Raw genomic sequence first — 24,980 nt, 5'->3', positions numbered from 1 at the left:
GCACAGACTTTGGTGGTGAGCTCTGACTTTCAGCACTTTTCGTAAGTCAAGAGGAGTCAAGTGTACCCGGCGTGGCTTCATTTCAGCCTCCCTGCCTCAGCTATGCCATCCCCATTCTCCTTTGCTGGGTCCTGGGGTGTGTCCCCCATCCCAAACCTTCCACCTCCTCTGCGACTTGGCCAGCGAGCTCCGAGGTAACTCCAGACTTCGCGGGACCAGACAGCCGCTCCCTCTCCTGTCACCTTAACTGCGTGCGCCAAGGGGCGCCTTTGGAGTGTACTGAGGTGTGTCCTAATCGTCCGGCATTCAACAAATGGACTTCTGGTGTGTGGTCAGAAGAGAAAAGCCATTTGCTTACTTTCCTCCCCGTTTTCTGGCAACAGCTGAAGGGGAGCTGCCTCCTGGGACTGAGCAGACCCTGGAGAAGGAATTGCGTGTGGAGACACACGCATCGCACACAGATAACCAGTGGAACACATCGACACACGCTGACACACGGACATCGCTGGCGAGGACACACACACAAACTCTTCCCCAGCATTGGTCATCTTCCTCCACCCCAGGCCTCCACCACCCCTCCTCCCCTCTCATCTCCCCCTCGAGTCCCCTCCTCTCAGGCTCCTGGAAAAGCAGCCGCACTTAGTCAACAAATGGCACGTGGGAGAAGTTGGTGAGTGTTTGGTAAGGACTCTTCAGGGCTTTTCACAAGAACCCTCTGTACACAAAGTAAGTGGCGTGTTTGCTCGGGCCTCTCCAGCCCCGGCTGTGCCTCCGCTCCGCTGCGCACCGCGGCTTCCGAAAGGAGAAAGGACTGAAGAAAGGGCCGGGGGAGCAAGAGTGGGGGAGTGGGCAGGCCCAGAGGCCTGGACTAGGGAGGCCGCCGGGCCTCGCCAAGTTCCCAGCCAGGCGGCCTCCTCTCGGCCTAGGCTTCGCCTCGGCCTCCGCCGGAGTGTTGCTGCAGGGACCCAGTGCCGTTCACGCCCCTTTCCTCTTCTCGTTCCCTGCGGCCAGGTGGGCAAAGGCGCGGCCGCCTCTGTGCTCCGCGTCCCGGCGCCCAGGCGGGGATGAGGTAGGGCGGGAGGGGAGGGCGGGCGGGGGCGGGGCGGCAGGCCACGCTGCGCTGGAGTTGGCAAGAAAGGGCTGCGAGAAGCTGCAGAAACTTGCTCCCTCCACGACCTGGGAGTCCCGCGCCCAGCTTAGGGGGAGTGGGGAGGGGGGCGCGACCCGCCGCCCAGCGGCCTTCTCTCGACCCCTCAAGTTCGTGGCCACAGTGCGGGCAGCGCTGACTCCCGGAGCGCTCGGAGCCTAGAGATGTCGGCGAGCGCCAGCTCCAGAGCCCGGGCTCGGGGGCCCAGCGCCGGGGAGAGAAGCCGGGACCCACCATCCGAGCCGAAAACAAGTGTATTCATATTCAAACAAACGGACCAATTGCACCAGGCGGGGAGAGGGAGCATCCAATCGGCTGGCGCGAGGCCCCGGCGCTGCTTTGCATAAAGCAATATTTTGTGTGGGAGCGAGCGGAGCATTTGCATGTTGCGGAGTGATTAGTGGGTTTGAAAAGCGAACCGTGGCTCGGCCTCATTTCCCGCTCTGGTTCAGGCGCAGGAGGAAGTGTTTTGCTGGAGGATGATGACAGAGGTCAGGCTTCGCTAATGGGCCAGTGAGGAGCGGTGGAGGCGAGGCCGGGCGCCGGCACACACACATTAACACACTTGAGCCATCACCAATCAGCATAGGTGTGCTGGCTGCAGCCACTTCCCTCACCCACACTCTTTATCTCTCACTCTCCAGCCGCTGACAGCCCATTTTATTGTCAATCTCTGTCTCCTTCCCAGGGATCTGAGAATTGCTCTCACACACTAAACCAGCAGCGTCCGTGGAGAAAACTCTCACCAGCAACTCCTTTAAAACACCGTCATTGCAAACCATTGTGGTCTTTAAGCAACAACAACAGCAAAAAACCCCCAGCCAACCAAAACTCTTGACAGGAGAGCTTTGACGAGAGAGGATGCCTCATAAAGGTGAGTCCGCTTCTTTCTTCTTGCTTCATTTTTATTGCAGTATTCAGGCAGGTCTCCCCTTTCCTCCCTCCTTCCTTCCTCCCTCTGGCCGGTCCCCTCCCCCACTGCTACGCCGGGAGAGTTGGGCCGGAGAAGTTTCCACGCAGGAGCCCAAACTTTCTACTTCCAGCGAAAGCCCGCGTCGGAGGGCGACAGCCGGCGAGCGGGAGCGGCGCAGGGCTCGGGGCAGGCGGCCGGCTCAGTCCCAGCGCCAGCACGAGCTAGGCTCGCTGGAAGAACCGAGGCTCCGGGCGCAGCAGCAGCCGCGGCTCCCGACCCCAACGTCGCCAATGCCCCCGGCCGGCGGCAGAGGACGAAGAGGCTCTGCGGTGCCCCAGGCCCGGGAACGGCTTCGGAGACCCGGCTCCGCCGGCTGCTTTGTCCAGCCGAGGGCCCAGCGAGCGCGCACGGAGCGAGCGTGCGGAGGGAGCGCCCAGGAGCCCGCTCGCCGCGCCGCCGCCCGCCCGCCCTCCGGCTTTGTGCGGCGCTCGGCTCGGGCACCGAAGAGTCCGCGGGCATTCGAGCGCCGAGGGGCACCGCGCCCGCCGACAGCCGGAGCAGAGTCAGTCGGCAAGGCAGCCGCACGCTGGAGGCAGAGAGAAAGAGCGAGTGAGCGTGAGCCGGGAAGGAAGCCACCAGGCCAAAGCGGGCGAACGCGCGCTCTGAGGGAGCTCAGAGCCGAGCGGGAGGATTGTCGGCTTCCATCAAGCCCCCAGGCTCTTGCCCCCAAGTTGAGCGTAGAGCTCGGAACTTGAAAACTCTCTACTCCCCAGGCTTCCCCAACCGTCGCCCTCGCCCTGCGAAAGCTGGGGTCTTCCCTATCCTCCAGCTCCCAGCGCTCGGTGGGTATTTTTCCTTGTCTTCCTCTGACAAAGCTGCACCCGGTGTTGCCATTTCAACAAGTTTCGAGGTGGAAAGGTGGATTGCTTTAAAAAAATAATAATAATAATCCAAATCTCCTGATTTTTTTCTTTGTGAGGCCTCAAAGAAAAAAAAAATCAATATGAAAGCATTGGCTTTCCCCTTCGTCTGATCACATCCTCTCCCAGCTAATTAGTCTGAGTAATTTGAGAGCTTTTCGATTCTAAGACCCCAGGAGGAAAAGTGTCTTTTCAAAGTTCATAAAGTTGTTGCCTCTTTCCTTGTGCAGATTTTCTCAGTCTCCCTGGATCATAATAGCCCTGAATTTTAGCAAGTGTAATTGGGGGGAAATGGAGTTGAATTTCAAGTGGAAATGCTTTCTTTTTCGAGTGCCTAAACCCGGCCCTCCAGTCATGAGTGATTTCTAGAAAGTTTAAAAACAAAGTGAACGTGGTTTCTCCCCCTGCCCGCCCCGCCCCCCCATCCTCTCGAAAGCTTCCTAAGCCATTTTGGACGTTTAACTCGAACTTGGGAAGATTTGAGGAGGGGGCAGGAGCAGAAAATGAAATGAAAAGCAAAGAGCTTGAAAGCCTGGTGAGTTTACCAAGGAGAAATAATAGTTGTTGCCGTTGACATTACATTTTTCATAGCCAGCGACCTTTGCAAATGTCTGAAGGCAATTTGATAAGTTGTTATCTTATTTGGCCCTAGAGAGTGAAACTTTGTCATCTTAATTGCTAATTACTCTTTGGCTGGGGGCCGGTAGGGCCGAAAGTGAGCTCTCCCCTTCACCCCAGCTGAGGAGTTTGGGATGGATTTTGAGAATTAAGTGATTAAAACCACTGCATTTGAAAGCAGAGGCTTGAGTCGGGGATGGGGGTGGCAGTGGCCCAGTGGTCTAGAGGACTGAGGCCCCATTGGACTCTGAGGTGTCTGGAGACTCTTTCTTTTCCCAAGTGAGTCTCTGACTGGACTAAGGCTGTAGAAAGCCCTGGGCTGAGCTGCGGGGCCAGGGGGGTGGGGGTTCTGGCTGCAACTGGGGTTCTAGCCTCCCTGTCCACGACTGCTTCCGGGTGTCCGCGTGGCCAGCTTCCTGGGTTGCTTTTGCACTAAGTTTTAACGATTACTTAAGTAATTAAATAGCTTCTTAGCTGAGATAGAGGTGGGAATGGAGCAGAACTGGAACTTGAAATGCTTCCACCTTCCCGGTTGCCTCAAAACTTAATCGGGTGGGCCTCTCTGGAATCAGCTAGTGAATTTTTTTTTTTTTTTAATGACTTCAAAAATGTCTGGGCCAGGATGGGGGCATTCAGTTGTGGCTGAGTCCAGTGTGGGTTACAGAGAGGAGTTCAGGAAGTTTTACCCCTTCTAGGAGAATTCCACTTCCCCTCTCCCTGGCCACGACTACTTTGCAGTTTCAGAGTCCCACTTTGAGGTGGGGGAGGCACATTCTTCAAGAAGTTGGGGTTTCTGCCCGTCCTGGATCTGACTGTGGTTGTGGGGACTGAGAGACAGGAGGAAGGCCCTCGGAGCCAACCCAGCTAGAGGTAACTAGGTAGCCCTCTGCTGTCTCCAGTATTTACCAGGCCACATTCGGAAGCTGGGAAAATTCCTCCTCTTAAGTTTATTTTTATGGATTTAAGCTGCCTCCCAGCTAGTTAATAAATTAGACCATGAATGGCCTTGAAGAGAAAAAATGTACTTCTTGGAATTCTTTGCTTGTAGGCAGGCAAGATTAATAATCACAATAAGCAAAACCGAAAAAAAGAACGAATATTTTAGTTTTTTTAAACGGAGAAATAATGCTGTGACTATTTAATTATTTTACCTCTTTTTTTTTTTTTTTTTTGCAAACCTCTTGAATAGGTTCTTTATTGTAACTCTCTCTTCCCAATTGAGCTCCCCACGGTGCCGTTGTATCTTTTTACAGCCCCTAACAACTCACACCAGTAACACAATTACCTCCAGATATTTATAACAAGAAATTACTTTTCCATTTTCTCCCCCCCCCCTTCTTTTTAGGGCAAGGCAGGGAGGGGGTGGTGGAGGGCGAACCTTGGGGGACCCGCGCTGGGTCAGGACTTACAAAGCTAGAAGTGTCCCTCTGTTCCCTTTGTGAGTTGGTGGGTTGTTGGTACATTTGGTTGGAAGCTGTGTTGCTGGTTAGGGAGACTCGTTTTTGCTCTTTGGGTTTGGGGAGAGCTGGAGAATAGAAGCCATTGTTCGCTGTCTGTAGGCTTTGTCGACCACGCTCACCCCCTCCTGTTCGTACTTTTTAAAGCAGTGAGGCGAGGTAGACAGCGTGTGTCACAGTACAGTAAAAGGGGGGAAGATCTAAACACCAAAAGAGAAGTTAATCACAATAAGTGAGGTTTGGGGGGGAAAAGTTGGGCTCGCTACTTTCAAAGTCCCAGAAAGACTGGGAGGTGGGTGGAGTGGGGGCCTGGCTGGGAAGCTTTGAGGGCGAGAGTGGAAGATGAAGGGGTAGCCAGAGAGTTGGGTGCTGGGGGCCTTGGGGGAACTCCGGTGGTGAAACTCCTTAAGGAAGGAGTATGGGCTCTGCAGTCCTTCTGATCTGCCCCAGCCTGCACCTCAGGCACCCTGAAGTTTAGAGATCCTCCTCCCCTCCCCTCTAAACCTCAGGTATTAGTCTTTGGCGTCTGTTCCTAACGCCACTGTGTCTCTTGTTCTCCCCTTTCCTTTTAACTGATTCTTGATATTTTTGCAAAATGGTTCCCTGACTTGTCAGATTCTCCAGTTCTCCCAAGCCAGGCCAGAGCAGCCACTTTTAAAAGGTGGGGACGTCTGCAAGAGAGGCAGCTGGAAATGTGGTTGTGACTCTGGGATTTAGGGTTTTAGGGTAGTTTGAGCCCTAGATGCATGTTTTGTTTTGTTGTGTCTTTCGGAGAGTGTGGCTCTGAGAGCCCATGGGCCTATGCTTTTGAGCTACAGTTTGACATACCTTTCTTTCCTTTTGTTTTGTCTTAGGGGGAAGACTTTAACTAGGGGTGCGCAGATGTGTGAGACCTTTTATTGTAAGAGCGGACAGACATCCCAGATTTCAGGCAAGTTCTGCGGTGGCTGCTTTGGGTTCCAAAACCTGAAAGAGTCAGAAATACTTCTTCATTGTTGTTCACATGGAAGAAGAAGAAGAAAAAAAAAATCGAAATTGGGTCATTTCTTCTGATTCAAGAGTGAACTACTAGGGGGTTTGGGGAAAACAGTTTGGGAATATTGGAGTATTTTATTTGTAACCCAAAGGGTAGATTTTGCATGCACTGGAGGGCAGAGGTGGATGCCCCTCAGATGGCCCCAAGCGATTGAGTGGATCATTTCCTCAAGAAGGGGCATTCTGCTGTCCTGGCTCCAGGTCATCCTCTGTTGGGAGGTAGGCCTACCTGGCGTGGGCCCAGGATTAACGCCTATGTTCTTGCTAACAGAGCCCCCTATTCGAACCCCGTGGGATCCCGTGGCCCCCAGCCAGCGCCAGCATGCAGAACAGTAAGTGCCTCTGGTCTTTCTCAGACTTCGGGCTGGGGACGAGCGGACCGGCGGGTCAGGGGAGGGCGGGCGCAGAGGTTTGCGGTGTCCACGCTGGCCAGGCCGTCTGGCGCGAGGGAAGAGGCCCGGGGACCTGAGGCAGCTGCGCCCCCCTTCACGCTCGGCAACCCGAGAGGGGAGGACGTTTGCTCTGCTGTTCTCGCTCCTGGAAGAACAGGGGCTGGGCCCTTCAGGACAGCCCGCTAGAGTTTGCGAAGCTGAGGTAGAGAAACCCCATCCCCCCCCCCAAATCCTGTAACTCACACCCCCCTCCCCGCCCCTGCCCGGGCTCTGACCCCAGAGAGAGAGGCTGGGCTGAACAGGGCGGGGCGGAGGCTTCTCCTAGTTGCGCGAGGAGAAGGAGGCCCCTTTGGGTTTAGCCAAGACTGAATGTCTCCGCCATCCGGGCGGGGTGGGGTGGGGGGCTCCCCTCCCCCAGTCACTCTCAGGACAGCTCCTCCCCTCCCCCACCCCAGCTTTGGGCCTAGAAGGCAAAGGGAGCGGGGCACCCTGGCCTGCGGTGGGGGGGGGGGGGGGGGGCGGGGGGGGGTGGTAAACTGGGACCCTGGGGCTGTACTGGCCAGAGCAGGTTTACTGGGTCTGGGAAGAGAGTGGGTATCGAGCCTTGGAGCTGGAGAAGCCCTGCCCTGGTGGGCTATGCGGGTTCTGATCATTCCAGGCCCGCAGTGCCTTTGATTCCTCGTTCCTGTGCCTCCCATCCTCTCTCTACCCAGGCCCCTTGGGCCCCAGCCCACCTTCCTGCTCAGTCCGTGGGTGCTGGTATGTGGCAGGGCTAGTCTGGAGCCCGGGCCTGGGAGCCTGGAGACCCAGTGAAACTAGGCCTGTGTTGTGAGGTGCAGAGTCTGGACGCGATTTAAGGGTTCAGCTGTGGTAGGAGTGCGGAAAGGCCTGTCTTCTAGCAACCTTCCCTTGGCGAACTGCAGACTTCGGAGGGTCTCCAATGCCCGATCCATGTGTCCTGGAAGCGCTAGCCACCCCAGGTGCTTCCGCGGCTGGTGGGCGCGAAGCGCACGAGGGGACTCAAAGGTGGCGAGCTTTAGGGCGAGTTAGTTGTGCGGAACCTGCCAGGCCCGGGAGGGACCCTCCTTGGCGAGGCAAGGGCTTCTGCCCACCTCTCCTGGCTGCTGGGTTCTCGCCCTGCAGCTCAGCCTCCCCAGCCGTAGGCTCTCGGGCCGGTTCCGGCCGGGGCGCGCGGCTCTGAGCGTTTGCAGGCCCCGAGGGGCGCGGGGTCGCGGGCCGGCCTGCAGGGCTTTGTGCCGCTCGCTCCCGGGTGTGCGCGAGGCGCAGAGCATCCAAATTGACACCATATGTTTTCCTATTAGATGCTTCGCGGTCGAATTCTAGGCGCATAATCATCGCCACTGGGCGAGAGCTCCAGCCGTCCCCAGGGAAGGGACACAATGATTGAGGCTTAACCTCTGAAGGGGAACTGAGAGCGGCGCTTCCTCGCTGCCTTTTCGACGCTGGCAGAGGCAACCTGGCCCTGGCGTCCCCTGGGCGAGCACCGAGCACCGGCCGGCGGTCGCTGCGGAGGTGGCCGGCCCGTTAGTTTTTGCAATGGGGGGAGAAGGAGGGAAGTCTCGGATTAGGCGGCCTCACACACCTTGGCAGGCACAGACTGGGAATTGCCCAGGCTGCGCGTGAAGTTTGGAAAGTCTTCCTCGGTCTCTCTCTGGGACAGCCTTTCGCTTCCCGGGAAGGCTCCCTTTGCCCAAAGGGAAGGCTCCGCAGCTGGAGCAGTAGATTGGTCTTGGGAGGCAAAGGAAGGCGATAAAGGGAACTTAGGAGAAACCGGAAGCGGGGACTAGGCCTCGCTCTGTTGGAGAAGCGGTGTCCCCGAGATGTCCGCGCTCGCGCTGGGCCCGGCCGGAGCCCAGATCCCCCAAACGCCTGTCACTTCTCATCGAGTTGAGGCTCTGCCCCCGCCCCCGTCGGTGAGGGCCCCCCCTCCGCCCCAAGCCTTTGGCTACCCTGAAAACGCGGCTCCCCTCGAAGGGGAAACGAGTGCGGTTCAATCTCGTCTGAGTGATCTACAAATAGGGACGGAAAGGGTCGTTTTATCACGGTCCCGTTTGTCGTGACGATGCAATTTCCCGGAGCGGAGCACTGTCACAAAGTGACAAGGCTGCCACAAGCGCCCCGACTGATCTTTTCAATTAGCCTTCCATGCATGATCCGGAGCGACTTCCGCCTATTTCCAGAAATTAAGCTCAAACTTGACGTGCAGCTAGTTTTATTTTAAAGACAAATGTCAGAGAGGCTCATCATATTTTCCCCCCTCTTCTATATTTGGAGCTTATTTATTGCTAAGAAGCTCAGGCTCCTGGAGTCAATTTATCAGAGGTTCCAAGGAGAAGAGAGAAGAGGAGAGGAGAGAGCAGGGAGCTGAGCAGGGAGCCACGTCTTCTCCTGGAAGGGCTGCTCTCTAGAGTCGGGGCTGCAGGTTGGAGATTTTTAAGGAAGTGGAAATTGGCAATTGGCTTTATTTGTGTGCCTGTGGTTACTGGGGAGGGGGCTACTGAGAGGTGCTAACTCCCTTTCTCTATTCTCTGAGATTAGACAATGGGGGTGAGGTGGTGAGAATAACAAGATAAAGGAGGGCTAGAAGACACTGTGGTGTGCTCCTTTCTTTTTCCTGTCACTTTTTGCTAATATCTGTGCTTGGCTGTGTGGAAGGCCGAGGTTAGCAGTGGAAGTAAAGCAAGCTGGGCGAATGGACTCCAGGCTCTCGGCCCCTCTGCCGCAAGCCGAACTACTTTGTGTTTGGAGCCGATCTGGGGCTCTGGACTGGATGCGCAGGTTGGGGTTCACCAGCCACAGATTTGCTGCTCTGGTTCTTCTCTACTCCCTTCCCATCTCTTCATATATATATGTATATATATATGTAATGTAACGTAACGTAATAGATATACACGTAATTTTTTTTCAACTCTGGTGATTGTGCCTTCGCCAAAGTTTGGATTGTGACAGCAAATGTTTCTGGTCTGGAGTCCAAGGGAATGCTGAAGAGCTGTAGGATTTGCTATCACAGTTCCAACAATGCAGAGACTTTGGAGATTGAGTGTGGGTTCCGTAGGACGCACGTTCTGCCGTGACATTCAGAGGGGATCTTTGGGAGGATATTTTTTGGAAGACTGTTTGCACCTTGTGGGTTCAGAGGCTGGCTGGGATGTTTATGAAGAGGGGCAAGTGGGCTGGGGCACGGCAGGAGTGAGAGCGGGAGTGAGGTGCGTGTGTTCTTGCTCACTGGCAGGTGTCTGCATGGTGCTCCTGCAGTCGGGGGGCAGGAGCACGGCTGTGCTGGGCTGGGCTGCCTGCTGCCCTGCGTGGTTGCGTGGTCCCATTGTCGTTTTTGATCGATAGCAGGGACCCGATTGCTGAGCTTGGCATGCTCTGGCAGGGAGCTGAGGATGCATTGTGGTTGTCTTCTCTTCCTCTTCCTCGTCTTCTCCTTCCTCTGCCTCCTCCTCTTTCTCTTTACTCCTCTTCCTCTCCTCTCCTCCTTGCTCTGCTCTGCTCTGCTCTCCTCTCCTCTCCCTTTTCCTCAGGTCACAGCGGAGTGAATCAGCTCGGTGGTGTCTTTGTCAACGGGCGGCCACTGCCGGACTCCACCCGGCAGAAGATCGTAGAGCTAGCTCACAGCGGGGCCCGGCCGTGCGACATTTCCCGAATTCTGCAGGTGATCCTCCCGGCGCCGCCCCACTCGCCGCCCCCGCGGCCCTCCACTCTCAACGCCCTCTCTTCATTTCTTACTGTAAACGCTGCTAATTATGGACCCCCTCACCCACCCCACCCCAGTCCCTACCCCACTCCCCTGCCATCCCCGCTTTCCCCTTTCCTTCCAACATCCTTCCCTATCTCTTTCAACCTGGGTCAGTCACATGAGATAACTCATCTGCTTAAGGAAAAAAAAAAATGTGTGTGAATTAAAAAAAAAAAAAACAAGCACCTTTCTCTTTTCATTTGGTAAAAAGATTAATTGTGGTAACAGTTTATGAACTATATAAGCTGAGTTGTATAAACCAGCATAATTTCATTCTCTTTTCCCTCATCCCATGCTCACCTCAGATTTTGAGATATTTGTTTGCATTCTTCATATTCATGAAGAATATATATTGATTTTAAAAGGCAAATGCTATTTACCTCCCTACCTAACTCACATTTACTCAACTGGGCATTTTTTTTTTTTAAGGAAAATAAGTACAATTTTAGTTTATTTTCCTCTTTTGCTCATTAAAATATAACAACACTTTAAGCAAGGTCAGCACAAAAAAATTAATCTGACTTCGTTTTGATGCATCTTCAGGCAAATGTTTAACAAAACAGTTTTTTAAAAAAAACTTTTAAATTAGTTTTTTTTTTTAGTTCAAACTGTTTGAAAGTATCATCATATTTGTAGTTTTTAGGGCTACAAATGTAATTTTAAGAAAAAAAAGCTCTCTACAGTAAGTTCTCATACCATTGAAGGTATATTTTTGTGTTATAGACCCATGCAGATGCAAAAGTCCAAGTGCTGGACAATCAAAACGTAAGCTTGTCATTGTTTAATGCATACTTAAACAATTTTATTTTTGTCTTGAAATTATTAATAATGTGGTTTTCTGTCCACTTCCCCTATGCAGGTGTCCAACGGATGTGTGAGTAAAATTCTGGGCAGGTATTACGAGACTGGCTCCATCAGACCCAGGGCAATCGGTGGTAGTAAACCGAGAGTAGCGACTCCAGAAGTTGTAAGCAAAATAGCCCAGTATAAGCGGGAGTGCCCGTCCATCTTTGCTTGGGAAATCCGAGACAGATTACTGTCCGAGGGGGTCTGTACCAACGATAACATACCAAGTGTAAGTTCACCGATCACATTCCCCCTCCCTGCCCTAAGCCCCATGCTCTTTCCTCTCTACCATCTCTCTCTTCACCTGCCTACCCACCTCCTCCCTGCCAGTGTCATTCTGTCTCTGTCCCCTCCCTGCTCCACCTATGTCACCTCTGTATCTGGGGGTGTTGAGAGGAGGACACTGACCTTTTTTTTTTTTGATCTTCTGGAAAATGGGAGTCAAGTGTGGGGAGCTGTTCACCTTATTTGCATGCTGCAAAGTAGAGGGTGGAGGCACTCAGGCAAAGGCCCTTGGATCAAGAAGGAAAATGAAAATGAAAACCAAATTCTAACCTCCTCCAATTCAGACTGCCTGAACCTTCCTTCAGGTGTCAAACGTCCACTTCTGCCCTAATATGAAACAAAGTGAAAGAGAGCTCTAAACCAAGTCATAGTCTTTTTTGTGGAAGTCTTTTAACAAAGATTAGGTCACCGCAGACATCCAGCAGCAGTGAAGGAAGAAATGCCCTCTCCATCCCGCATTCTCTGCCCAACCCAGTTTCCACGCCCAAAGTGATGGCTGTCATTCTGTCCAAAATGTCTCTGCAAATCCACCCACTGTCCCAGGATGGCTGGGAGTTTGTTTGATTGTGTGTGTATGTGTGTGTGTGTGTTTTAACGTGTTAAGGGTCGTTCTTTAAGAGAGTGGGTGTGCTGAATTGGGGACTGAAGATAGGGCAGCTGTCTTCGGGAGACGCTACCATTTGGTTTGATTTTGGTTTGATTTGCAGGTGTCATCAATAAACAGAGTTCTTCGCAACCTGGCTAGCGAAAAGCAACAGATGGGCGCAGACGGCATGTATGATAAACTAAGGATGTTGAACGGGCAGACCGGAAGCTGGGGCACCCGCCCGGGTTGGTATCCGGGGACTTCTGTGCCAGGGCAACCTACGCAAGGTAAAAACCCGAGCACTCACCCTCAAAAGTCTCCAGATAGGGAGCCACTTGCCCAACTTCTCCCCCAACTTCTCCCCTCTCCTCACTTCTGTGCTGGAAGAACGTAGTGGAGAGACTCTTTAAAGGCTTGGGACACACTGACTTGCCCTGTATGAGGGTAGTATTTGTTGAACTATCTCATTGGCCTTCGAATTTGAGGGTGGTGGATGTCAGGAGTAGTAAGAATGTGGCTGGTGCGTGTGCGCGCGTAGGTTATGGGCAGGAATATGTGCGTGTGTAAGAGTTAGCTGTGTGGTGCCCTATTCAAATTTGCCATTAAAATGCACGGAGAGCCCCCTTGCTGTAGAAGTGTGACAAGTTAACACACTGACAGACTGCGAGGTAAACATAATTGTATCGTTTTGCTTTTTGCCGTAATTGACAAATTATGTGACTATGAGTAGGGTGCATATGAAAGGGCGAGCAGCGAGATGCAGGGCGGAGCACAGGATAGGGCACTGGAAGTGGTGGGCTCCCAACTCAAACAACCCCATCATCTCGGATTCCCTCCGCTTCCCTGGGCCCCCAGTTGTCACCCTCTGTGGGTGGCGACTGCACAGAAGGGTGGGGTGAGGATACTGTGAACCGGCCTGCGGGGTGTCCGGAGCCGCTGGCTGGGGCGGGGGGGTGGGGTGGAGGAGGGGGCTGGGAGGAGAGAAGGAATCTGGACCGTCGCAGGATCTGTGAGAAGGAATGGAGGAAGAGGAGCAGATGGGGGTGGGGTGGGGCCGGTTGGCTTTCCCCTCCCCTACACACCCCGAGGTAGCTTGGTCAAGAATAGGAAACAGTTTACTCCGAAGATTAATCGGTATTTGTTGTCCTTGTGACAAGGAGATAATATGCGGGATAATGGGACGTGGCGTCTCACTCCCCGGAGCACGAGGAAGCCTGGGGGCTCCGGGCCGGGGGCGGCGGCGCGGGGACGCCGACGGGGCTGCCCGCGCGTCAGTGCGCTCCCGGACCCGCTCCGGGTGCCCCGCGCCTCCACGGAGCCGGGCTAGAGAAGGGAAAATCGGTAACAGTATGCGAAATATCTGGTACAAAGGATGCTTCTGTCACTCGCAAGAATTTGTTATGGGAACAATCCTGTCGCTCTGTAATTGCTCATTAGAGAACGTTTTGTTTCTCATTAAGGCGACATGAATAAGCGTCTAGTTGAAGGAGACAGCTGTAGAAATGTTCCACAAGAGACCTCTGGACACGATTCGGCACCAATTGCCAATTAGACATGTCAGTTTTAAGAGCAGAAAACAATATAGGACGGACACTGGGAAGATAGGGAGCAAAGCGCTCGCTCAGTGTTTCCCAGCGCGGCCGCTGGGCCGGCGGAGGCCTCCTGATGCGCTGGGCCTGGCCTCCCCGGGGCGACCCCGCGGGCCCTCTCGTCGGATCCGGCCCCGACCCCGCGGCCTCCCGGGGTGCGGCGGGCACACCCGAGGAGGCGCTGCCTCCGCTCCGGCCGCAGGCCCAGGCCCACTGCCGCCTGGGATGACAGGGAGTGACAGGGCTGAGTGTGGACTACCACACCCTCACCTGACCTCTGAAACTATTGGAGTCCCACGTGCGCACCCTGGACACACCCAAGAGACACCCGAACTTGGCACTCCCCAGCGCCCGCCCCCCAACCCCCAGCAAACCGGAGGTCCTTGTGGTCCCTCCCCCGCCGAGGCTGGCCGCCAGGGTCCGAGAACTCTTGGGGAGGGCGCGGGGCGCGGTGGCCGGGTCTGGGAGGGCTGAGCCCAGAGCCTCCACCCCCTCGGTGCCAGGGCTCACGTTAGCTTGGGGCCTAGAGGACGTCCACCCTCCTGCTTCCCAGAGCCCGGACACAAGCCCAGGGCAGCAGTTTTGCCAGCCCCTCTGTTTCCACCAGAGGTGGCGCCCGATTAGGGCAGCTTTCCGTCCTGGGAAGCTGGAGGGCGGGAAGCGAGAGCCTCACGCAAGGACCCCGTGGTGATGGTTGCGGCGGGAGGTGGCGCTAATTCAGGAGCTTTTAACTTTTAGGCGCCCAGTAGCTGGAGAATTCGGACTCACCAACTGCCAATTGCCCCTCCGCCCCCTTAAGAAACCCACTCGGATGCGGCGACCGCGGGCGCCGACCGCCGCCCCCGCGGCGGGGGCAGGACGCGCCGGGCCACCCGGGCGGGGTCCCGGGCGTGGGGGGCGCGGGGAGCTGGTGGCGGGCTTCGGCCGACGCGCCCCGGGAATCCTCAGACCTGTCGGTGCTAAGAAGGCCCCGCTCCCTCCTTCGCCCCCTCTCCCGGCCCAGGAAGCCGTTTTGGGGTTTTAAAGAGTCCATTACTCCGAAAGCATAAGGCGAGGTTAGGTCTCAGAGGGAGACAAATATGGTTTCCATCTGATCAACGCCATGCGGCGGTGAATAAAATCGTGACGACGTGGGCTGACAACAACAAGAGACAACTCTATCCAGCCCCAATTCTCCAGCGATTTGGTGGTTTTAGGGATCACGGAGACACTTTTTCTTATCTCCTCCCCCCCACCCCCACCCCCATAATACCCAGGCCCTCTGTAGGATTTAGTCAGTCTCTTTTCAACAGATGCTACAATGTTTTGATCCGCGCTCCAGAGCTGAAGAGGTGCCGCAACCGGGTTGCTATCTTTTCTTGCTTGTTTTCCGCCTCACTGATTAAGACACTAAGAAACTAAGGAATGATTTTATTTCCCAGCGTCTTTTTTTTTTTTTTTTTCTCCTCTCCTTCTTCCAGGAAACAAATCCTATCCCCAGCGTCAGATGGTCCTGGGGCTGGGATAATGGGAGGCGCTTTCACTCGCCTTCTCACGGATTAGGCTGGAAGGTGGACGGCGCCCATTGAAGGCCCCTTCTTTGCGCGCTCCGAGGGGGCGCCTTTTAAAGAAGATATCTTAATTGTCTGCCACTTAGCTTTATCATTTGGAGAATTTGAGATCCAACTTTTAGTTTTATTTTTGTTAAAAGCTTTAAGAGTGGAAGGTAAATCCACTAAAGGGGAGAAGAAGGGGGGCGCCCAATCTAAGAGTGACCTCTCCTTCAGCGCCCGGCTGTGAACAGTTGTTACTTTGAAAGTAGCGAACAAACTTCCAGCGGGGCACACCCGCTCTGCGAGGTCGTGGAGGGATCCTGTCGCCCCGGGTTTCTCTCCTGACCGGCCTCTAATTCCGCCCCCCCCACCCCCCCAAAGGGCTCTCTATCCCCATTGACTTCCCCTACCCTTTAAATGTCAGTTCCAAAGTGAGAGCCACGCCTGCGTTTGTGTGTAGAGACAGCGAGACAGAGAGAGATGGGGGGGAGGAGGGGGGAGGAGAGCGTGCAAATCTCCAAGTTTTAAAATTAGGAAAATGTCAGAGAAGCAAACGAGAGTAGAGAATGCTATCTGCGGGGCTCTTCTGAGGGAAACCTGGGCAGCTTTATCTAATTGGTGAGATCACATATGCTAGAAAAAGGACTGGGGCGGGCATGAGCGACCTGGCAGGCACAGTCCCCACTCCTGCGAGATAGGATTGCGTTCTCCTCAACGCCCCAGTCCCTAAACGTCGGCTGGTCGGAGATTTTTGTGTTTTCCAAAAGGAATAACCCACAGGCCTAGTTTCTAGTTAACTGGACAAAAAGGTCTATTTCTAAAGTCTTCCCCGTTCACTGAATCTGAAAATGGCCGGGGGGGGGGGGCGAGGGGGACTCTTCTTTTTACTTTGGAAAGTCACCTGGAAACTTGGGGCAGTAAATTAGTACAGACACTTGTGCCCACACACGTGAGTCCAGCGTCTCCCTCAGCTAAGCAGCCCTCCCCAGACCCCCTACCTCTCTGAAGTAGCGCAAGAAGACCCAGAGTAGAGCCGGTCTATTTAGTGACTGTCTCTCCCTTGTCTTCCTTTTCTCCTTTCTCTCCGTCTCCTTAGACCCTCTTGCCTCTTTTCCCCCTCAGCACTTTTTTCTGTCCTTCTTATACCTTTCTGGTCTCTGTGTCTTTGAAGCCTTCTTTCTTCCTCCATCTTTTTCCGCCCCCTCCTGCCTCCCCTCCAACCCGCCCCCTCGCCCCCATCCTCCCTCCTGTCTGGCTCCTCCACCCCAGACCTGGTCTCCATCCTCCCTGCCTGCCCCATCCGCCCCTCCCACACAAGCCCGCCTGGTCCCCATCCACTTTCCCTGCCTCCCCCCACCCCCTGCTCTGGCCCCCCATCCACCCTCCATCCTCCCAGCCAAGCGCCCTAAATAGCATTGAGGCGCCCGCTCTCCGGACAGTGATTAATGATAGCAGAGCAGAGGGGTTAACACACTTCACTGAAAAGTCTGTTGACTGGGCTTCTTGTAACACAATGTGGCCCGCTGCACGCCTCGAGAGAATCCTTTTGTTGTCCGGCTCATTGTGGCCTCGAAATTCTGCCCACGAAAGTTTGCCAACGCTCCTGCCCCAGGAGTTTAATAGTTTCCCTTACTCGCGGGGCATTGTGCGGCGCTGAAAAGCAGCCCCTCGCTATTCAAGTGTTGGTGGTCATCTCAATAGATCTCCAAGGGCCCATATGGTGGCCAGTGCCGATGAATCCGCCTGTTTAAATGGGGGGGAAAGTTGGGGTTTTAAAACATTTCAAAGTTCCTGAAAAGATCCCACTAGATCTTGTCACAATTCCCTGCACTCTTTGAAGGCGCTGCCTATTGTCTCCTGGTTATAAATGATATTCCTGGCCAAGTCGATTCCCACCAAGACGCCCCTCCCCCCCCAACTGGCCAAATTTCTAGGATTGGGGGGGGCAGCCCCTTTTGGTATCCCTTGGGAGCCTCAGGACCTAAGACCCAGGACCCAGTTTGCAGTGGCCCTGGAGGCCCGGTGAGGGCTGAGTCCTCCCTTCAGACAGGCTGTGGCCTCAGGAGCAAGAGGTAAGGCAAGATGTAGCTAGCCCAAGTGTACATCTTGCCCTCCAAGCAGCAAGGGAAAACAATAAAACTTTCCCCTGTTTAATGATAGAAATTACATTAAAAGTGGTGGAAATGCCCTAATTAAAAATGTACCACTTAAATGATATGCCAAGGACTCAGCTGCAGCATAGCATATTTAGCTAGTTAGTGAACTCTCTACTATTTCTTTTTTAAAATTACACGTTAAAAATTTAAAAGAAATCTTACTTTTCTCTGGTGCAACACATTACAAAGAATGGACAGTCCTTTTATCTAAATATAAAATTCCATTTTCAGCAATTATAGCCTGTTCTTGGTGATGATATAATTACAGCTGTGCTCGTAATAGGTGTCAAGGCAAAGCGCACTCATACAATAGTTGAATAAAACTGCAGAACAATGCGAGCATTTCTAAATTCACAACCTTTAAAATGAAATTGACTGTGCAGAATTCAAATAAAAACTAGATAAATATTTTTTTAAAAAGATTACAAGCTTGGTTTGGTTTCTTAATAGCATTTTCTACAAACCTATCAACATCTAATTGATTAGATAGGAATTACTGATTATAGATCAGCTGAAATCTTGAACATCACTCTTCTATTTTCCCAACAGAGCTATAGGTAAATAAATTCTGTAGGGAAAGGGAACTGAGCGGGGCATTTGGGACTCAAGGTTAGTTATGAGACCATTTGAATTGGAAATTTCAGTGCTCGTTTGTTCTTCAAAAACCTGTTACTCCGTAATGTCTATATTGTACAGTCTCTTCCTGACAAAAACAGATAAAAAGATAAAAACTTGATTTAAAAAAAAGAGAAAGAAAGGTAACGTATGTTGCTCATGTCTTTTATTAGGAGACACTTAGTGACCTAGGGAATGTCCTGGTGAGACCGTCAGAATGTTCTTGGAGTTTATGGCTCTACCCTGGCTATAAGTTATTCCAGATTTTGGAGACTCCAAGTTATTCCAGATTTCTCTTACTGTCCTATTCTTTTTGTTCCAGATGGCTGCCAGCAACAGGAAGGAGGGGGAGAGAATACCAACTCCATCAGTTCCAACGGAGAAGATTCAGATGAGGCCCAAATGCGACTTCAGCTGAAGCGGAAGCTGCAGAGAAATAGAACATCCTTTACCCAAGAGCAAATTGAGGCCCTGGAGAAAGGTGATGGAGTTTTTCAAAGTAGAGAAGCAGTAAATCAAACTAAATGCCCCATCTTCAGGACAAAGAGCTAAATTTAGCCAGGGCCCTTTGCATAGAGGACTGAAAAGGTTTCTTTTTTCTTTCTGCCCTTTTTTTTTTTTTTTTTCCCCTGGGCATCTTTTCTGTGTGTGTGTGTTTTCTTTCTTCTTTTCTTGTACCCATAATTCAAAGGCTAAGAGTCTGACTTCTCATAAAGAAGAAAATGATGATTTGGCTAATTCAGGCCACAGAAGGGTCCTCGAATGAATGTCATTCCAAAGAAAATTTAACTTGGTTCTGGTGGGATAGCTCTTTCAAGTACAGTCAAGCCCCGTGGTGGCAGCATTTTTAAGGGAAGTGGTTGGAGGTGACAGAAATGGGGAGGTAGGAACCAGCTTGAGCCGGGGCTTGGTTGACACATTTTGTGTAGTTCTGGCACAACATGGAAAACTCAACTTCCTCTTTCAGAGTTTGAGAGAACCCATTATCCGGATGTGTTCGCCAGAGAAAGACTAGCAGCCAAAATCGATCTACCTGAAGCGAGAATACAGGTACCCAGGGGCCATGCGGTTTCATGCTTTGTGACGCCTGGCATTTGCCCTTTCTGGAGACCGAGGCGCTCCTAAGGAATATTCAGTCTGCTAAATGATTTGCTGCCCCCTGGGGGACAGGGCCTGGGGGTGGGGAGCAGTGGCGGCACCAGGGGGGAGGTTGAGCTGGGGGTAGGCACAGGCCTGACCTGGTCCATCTGATTTCCAGGTATGGTTTTCTAATCGGAGGGCCAAATGGAGAAGAGAAGAAAAGCTGAGGAACCAGAGAAGACAGGCCAGCAACACACCCAGTCACATCCCCATCAGCAGTAGCTTCAGCACCAGTGTCTACCAACCGATCCCACAACCCACCACGCCTGGTAATTGGAATATTCATAGTCCTCATAAATGCGCCGCACCTGTTGGCTCTGACTCGCGGCCTGACTGACTGTGGTATCCTTCTCCTGCAGTTTCCTCCTTCACCTCTGGCTCCATGCTGGGCCGGACAGACACGGCCCTCACAAACACGTACAGCGCTCTGCCCCCCATGCCCAGCTTCACCATGGCGAATAACCTGCCTATGCAAGTAAGTGAGGCCGCTGACCGCCCGCGCGGAACGGGTGCCTGCGAGAAGTAGTGAGGAGGGGGTCGGGGCCTGCAGACCTCCCCGGCCGCGCGCGCCCTGGGGAGCCTTGCTCACCGCGGCGATAGGCTTCACCGGTCAAGTTTTAACAGTCAGTCCAGTCTTTTAGTCGGATCGATGGATTGATGGATTCATGCTCTGAAGAAAACATAAAAACCAAGTTAATCTGCCTTTTGCTCAGAGGGAATGGTAGCTTGGTAACGTTGGGTGGGGATGGGGCATGTTTTGGCTACCAGAAAGTGGAAATAATGCTGGCACATTATTCGATAGTAAGGGGTTAGTATATGTAAATTTGGGTTTATATTAATGTGTTCATATTAATGATCACATAACCTGTGTACGCATTTTGGGATATTATTTAGAGTATATGTGATGAACCAGTGAGGAAGGAAAAAAGGATCAGAAATAAGATTTCTATTTGCATAGTAGGATATACTTTAATATAGAGGAATGGTGAGTTTTCTTTCTATATCTTACAATAAAAAAAGGAATAGAGGTATTTGCTAAAAATTTAGCACGTCTCTGCCATGAATTACGTAATGAGTTTGTGGCATGCTAGCTGCCTGGATACGTTGATGGTCTTCACTTGGTATAACAACCTGCCTCTACTCTCAGTTCTGCTGTGAACGGTTATCAGCTCCTACATGTGCAAGGCCCTGTACTAGGCTACTAGCCCTTTCTGATGGAAGTTGCATAAGGCAGGTGGGGTGGACTACAGCTTTGGATCTGGTGGATTCTTGATGGGGAAAAAAACTGGTCTTCTAGTGGGCCTTCTGTGGTGACTTTGCCAGGACTCCTGTTTGTGCAGTACTTGCAAGATGCCGGATGGCGTGAGACTGGCCAGCCTGAGCCCCGGCTGCAAACAGTGCTGGGGTTACACAGATTGTTTACTCACCCCTGAATGTCTTTTGATGAATTTCAACTCCACATAACAGCAAAATAAACGTTTCACAGTCTTCAGACTAAAATAGGAGCAGCTAGATAGGCAACTTCAGAGGAATTTATTCACAGGCTGATTTTTATTGCATCTGGATATTAGTAGCCATAGTGCAATTAATGTATCTTAAGGGATTACCGGCCCATTGGTTGGTATTACTACAACTGCTGTGGAATTTTCCAGAAGTCAGGTTGCCTAGAGGAAATGATTTTGGGAATTAGAAACAAATGCAAGCTGAAATTCTGGCAGGGCCCTCAAGGCCTGCTTGCCTCTTTGAACCTGATGTTAGCAGTCATCCTCTGACTTTAATAAGGCCGCGGAATGTCTTGTTTAGTTTTGCAAATTACAGCAACATCTAGATTTCTGCCAAAATAACAAAATTTATATATGAGAAAATATTTAGAAGCAATTACATAGGTGCTACTATTCTATTAAGGTTGTTTCCACCTATAGACTGGTGTGGGGTCAATTTATTTCAAACACGAACTTTTAAGTTACACAATTTATACAAAACAAAACATACATACATTCATAAAGCATAAAGAAAATTAAAAAGTTATTAATAATTCTACTGTTCAGAGAAAATTTACCCTCTGAATTTTGGAGTTGGGGGGCGGGTGTTGGTCTGTCTGTCCTACAGTTCATCTTGTTGACCAAAATCTTCAATGATTTTACAAAGGGTGGGTGTCTTCCGCTGAACCTTCTCTAGTGGGTCACCCTTTCTGAGAAGGTGACTCTTGAAATGTTACACATTTCTGCAGTTTGCAGAACAGAGTGGTAGTACTATCATTTCCCTTATTCCTGGCATTATGTTTCTCTTAATTCATCCCAATCTTGCTGCCCTGGAATAGGTCCATGTGAGCTCATGAGAGATTTTGTCTCAGCACTGTGTATTTCTTATTCACTTAGGAGAAAGGTTTACCTCCTCAGTACCACCAAACAGTTAGAGAGTAGAAACCCAATTTTATGGATAAAACCCAATCTGGGGGTGCCTGGGTGGCTCAGTTGGTTAGGCGACTGCCTTTGGCTCAGGTCATGATCCTGGAATCCTGGGATCGAGTCCCGCATCTGGCTCCCGGCTCAGTGGGAGCCTGCTTCTCCCTCTCACCCTCTCCCCTCTTATGCTGTTTCTCTCTCTCTCTCAAATAAATAAATAAAATCTTTTAAAAAAAATTGGGTTTTTTAGATCTATAAGGAAGTCACAGCTAATTCTCAGGATAGGGCTAGATATTTACTGATACTTCTGATCATTTTAATCTGAGATCATTACTGATCTGCCTCTTCAAAGAATCTTTAATCCCATGAGTCCAACCATGAAGGGCTCCCAGGGTCTCTGAAGCAGACTTTCTAGAGAACTCCTCACACAGGTCTCTGCCCAAAGCTTGAGATACAGGATTTGGGGGTCACTAGATTCCCAAATAGATTGGATTTGCAGAAGAGGCGGTGTTTTAATGGAAGTCCTCATGCCATAGCTTCTCTGAAGATGCCGGCAGAGGTCCAAGATAAAAATGGACAAAAACCCTACTAATTTTATGGATAGTGCCCACCATCTAGCTAGACAGTTGTCTGAATGCATAGTACTTTTAGGCAACTTTACTCTAGCAGTGGTCAGTGGAAGGCCTGGTTGGAGGCCTGATTGCCAAGCTATCCTATGGAATTCCAGTACTTTACGCGAGGGCATCTTTAATGATCCGACTTGTCGGCACGGTTCCCGGGGAGGAGAGAGCCTGGGGATGTGGCCGTGGGATGTGCTGCTCGGTAACCACTGGTTTGCCTTTCTTCTCTCAGCCCCCAGTCCCCAGCCAGACCTCCTCGTACTCCTGCATGCTGCCCACCAGCCCTTCGGTGAACGGGCGGAGTTACGACACGTACACCCCCCCCCATATGCAGACACACATGAACAGTCAGCCGATGGGCACCTCGGGCACCACTTCCACAGGTGAGCCACCGTTCCCTGTAGGCTACACGGAGGTGGCCTTCACAGCTTCTCTTGCCAGGTGATCGCCCTTCACTCAAAGTGCACCTCAAAAGAACCTCCTGGCCTTGTGTCACGGTGTGTTTTAACTCTTCGCTGCTCACTTCTCTGGGGAAAACTGATTGGAAGGGGGAAATTCAGTCAAGCGAGTTAGTAACCTGATACCATGTAGACAAAAAGCAAAGTTGTTTTTCCTGAATTTGGTCACAGAAGTTGTCTATGAAGACAAGGCCCGAGAATGTAAGTTTTCTGAAGAGAGGTTATTAGCCAGAGCTCAGTGGTGAGGGGGTGAGGGCCCGAGCGAGGGGGCAGCATGGTGAGCGTTGTCAGAAGACTTCTCACCCTCCCAACTCCTCCCTGCCTTTCACTGCAAATGAAGAAGTACCACGAGGGCTTTCCAGAGATAGTTGTATTGCTGAAGTTCCAAACATACGAACAAATGGAGGTTTTTTTTTTTTTCTCTTTTGTGTGGGAGGACTTGGGATTGAATAGATATGTATAAACATGTTCTCTGGTTTCTGAAGGTGCTACTTCTGTTTGTGTATTTTTAAAAATACAGTTAGAACATTAGAGAGTATTCGAGATTATTTTTTAACCTATAAATTCATACTCCGTGCTTGTCTCTCGAAGGGAATTTCTACATGGCTATTTCTTTCATCCACTTCTAGGACTCATTTCCCCTGGTGTGTCAGTTCCAGTTCAAGTTCCTGGAAGTGAACCTGATATGTCTCAGTATTGGCCAAGATTACAGTAAAAAAAAAAAAAAAAGGATATATTGTGTTAATTCAGTCAGTGACTATGTGGACACAACAGTTGGGCGTTCAGGAAGGAAAGAAAGATGGCTATTAGAAGCACTTCAGTTCTGCAATTGTGTCCTGTATTGTACCACTGGGGAATGGACTTGAAACAAGGACCTTTGTATACAGAAGGCACGATATCAGTTGGAACAAATCTTCATTTTGGTATCCAAACTTTTATTCATTTTGGTGTATTATTTGTAAATGGGCATTTGTATGTTATGAAAAAAAGAACAACGTAGACTGGATGGATGTTTGATCTGTGTTGGTCATGAAGTTGTTTAAAAAAAAAAAAGGAAACCATGATCAACAAGCTTTGCCACGAATTTAAGAGTTTTATCAAGATATATCAAATACTTCTACCCATCTGTTCATAGTTTATGGACTGATGTTCCAAGTTTGTATCATTCCTTTGCATATAATTAAACCTGGAACAACATGCACTAGATTTATGTAAGAATATCTGTTGGTTTTCCAAAGGTTGTTAACAGATGAAGTTTATGTGCAAAAAAGGGTAAGATATAAATTCAAGGAAGAAAAAAGTTGATAGCTAAAAGGTAGAGTGTGTCTTCGATAAAATCCAATTTGTTTTATGTCAAAATGTAAGTATTTGTCTTCCCTAGAAATCCTCAGAATGATTTCTATAATAAAGTTAATTTCATTTATATTTGACAAGAATACTCTATAGATGTTTTATACACATTTTCATGCAATCATACGTTTCTTTTTTGGCCAGCAAAAATTAATTGTTCTTAGATATAGTTGTATTACTGTTCACAGTCCAATCATTTTGTGCATCTAGAATTCATTCCTAATCAATTAAAAGTGCTTGCAAGAGTTTTAAACTTAAGTGTTTTGAAGTTGTTCACAACTACATATCAAAATTAACCATTGTTGATTGTAAGAACCATGCCAAAGCCTTTGTATTTCCTTTATTATACTATTTTCTTTTTAACCTTATAGTGTGGTGTTACAAATTTTGTTTCCATGTTAGATTATCATTCTAAACCAACGGTTCCTTTCATACATACACTAATTCTTAAAGAAATAATTCTTATCATTTCATTAATTCGAGATGTGTTAGGAAAAAAATTCCACTTAGAGCTCTGTGTAGATCTGTGCCCATCTGTACCCACAACGTACACATAAATGGTCACATTCCCCAGCTAGCCATTTAGTTCAAAAGCTCAAAGTCTAGAAATGATTTAAAAAATGCAACAGCTATTAACTAGGAATTGTCTTTGGAATTAGGGCTGGCATTTTCAATCTGGGCAGATTTCCATTGTCGGCCTATTTCAACAGCGATTTCACTGAAGTATATTCAAAAGTAGATTTCTTATACAGGACTCTCTGAAAGCTGTCGCCTTTCTCCAATAGGTCCTCTCCCTTTCCTCTCTCCCTCCCCTTTGCACAAGAGGCATCATTTCCCATTGAACCACTACAGCTGTTCCCATTTGAATCTCGCTTTCTGTGCGGTGGTGGATGGTTGGAGGGTGGAGGGGGGATGTTGCATGTCAAGGAATAATGAGCACAGACACATCAACAGACAACAACAAAGCGGACTGTGACTGGCCGATGGGAGCGAAAGGCCTTCAGTCATTGGCAGCTGAAGCCAAACATTCCCAAATCTATGAAGCAGGGCCTATTGTCGGTCAGTTGTTATTTGCAATGAAGCACAGATCTGATCATGTTTAAAGTGGCAGCACGCAGGGCAGGAGTGCTTGAGCCCCAGCGAAGGAGGGGGG

The 24,980-nt window shown here is 50.7% G+C and overlaps 1 protein-coding gene and 1 long non-coding RNA gene across 7 annotated transcripts; one reads left to right on the top strand and one right to left on the bottom strand.

Moving 5' to 3' along the window:
* Positions 1-1,964: 1,964 nt before the first annotated feature.
* Positions 1,965-24,190, top strand: PAX6 (paired box 6). 6 transcript variants are annotated; one of them, XM_035012512.1, is made up of 13 exons: positions 1,965-2,021; positions 5,910-5,986; positions 6,362-6,422; positions 10,031-10,161; positions 10,969-11,010; positions 11,105-11,320; positions 12,084-12,249; positions 18,177-18,335; positions 18,822-18,904; positions 19,113-19,263; positions 19,354-19,469; positions 22,252-22,402; positions 23,107-24,190. In XM_035012512.1, exons 3-13 carry the CDS (start codon positions 6,413-6,415, stop codon positions 23,190-23,192), a joined length of 1,311 nt encoding a protein of 436 aa, XP_034868403.1. In that variant the 5' UTR covers positions 1,965-2,021; positions 5,910-5,986; positions 6,362-6,412; the 3' UTR covers positions 23,193-24,190. The 6 variants fall into 6 exon arrangements, with proteins under 6 accessions (XP_034868403.1, XP_034868405.1, XP_034868404.1 ...); XM_035012514.1 differs by lacking the exons at positions 1,965-2,021; positions 5,910-5,986 and having other exon boundaries at positions 6,413-6,422; positions 11,105-11,119; positions 23,107-23,192; XM_035012513.1 differs by lacking the exons at positions 1,965-2,021; positions 5,910-5,986 and having other exon boundaries at positions 6,413-6,422; positions 11,105-11,212; positions 23,107-23,192.
* On the bottom strand, positions 18,004-22,267 carry LOC118015731. The gene is made up of 2 exons (XR_004680689.1): positions 19,584-22,267; positions 18,004-18,280 (listed from the first exon to the last, which is right to left on the bottom strand). It is a non-coding gene; the product is annotated as an uncharacterized LOC118015731 (long non-coding RNA).
* Positions 24,191-24,980: the final 790 nt, after the last annotated feature.

The sequence above is a fragment of the Mirounga leonina genome, unplaced genomic scaffold, assembly GCF_011800145.1.
Source record: "Mirounga leonina isolate KUSES-001 unplaced genomic scaffold, KU_Mleo_1.0 Mir_166, whole genome shotgun sequence".
NCBI lineage: Eukaryota > Metazoa > Chordata > Mammalia > Carnivora > Phocidae > Mirounga > Mirounga leonina.
The sequence above is the reverse complement of the archived record's forward strand: the minus strand, read 5'-3'. Positions and strand labels throughout refer to the sequence as shown.

Excerpts from the sequence above, each read along its gene's own strand:
- PAX6 (XM_035012510.1), top strand. Across the intron at positions 11,011-11,104 it reads AAGTGCTGGACAATCAAAAC|GTGTCCAACGGATGTGTGAG; the intron begins GTAAGCTTGTCA and ends TCCCCTATGCAG. Across the intron at positions 11,321-12,083 it reads CCAACGATAACATACCAAGT|GTGTCATCAATAAACAGAGT; the intron begins GTAAGTTCACCG and ends TTTGATTTGCAG.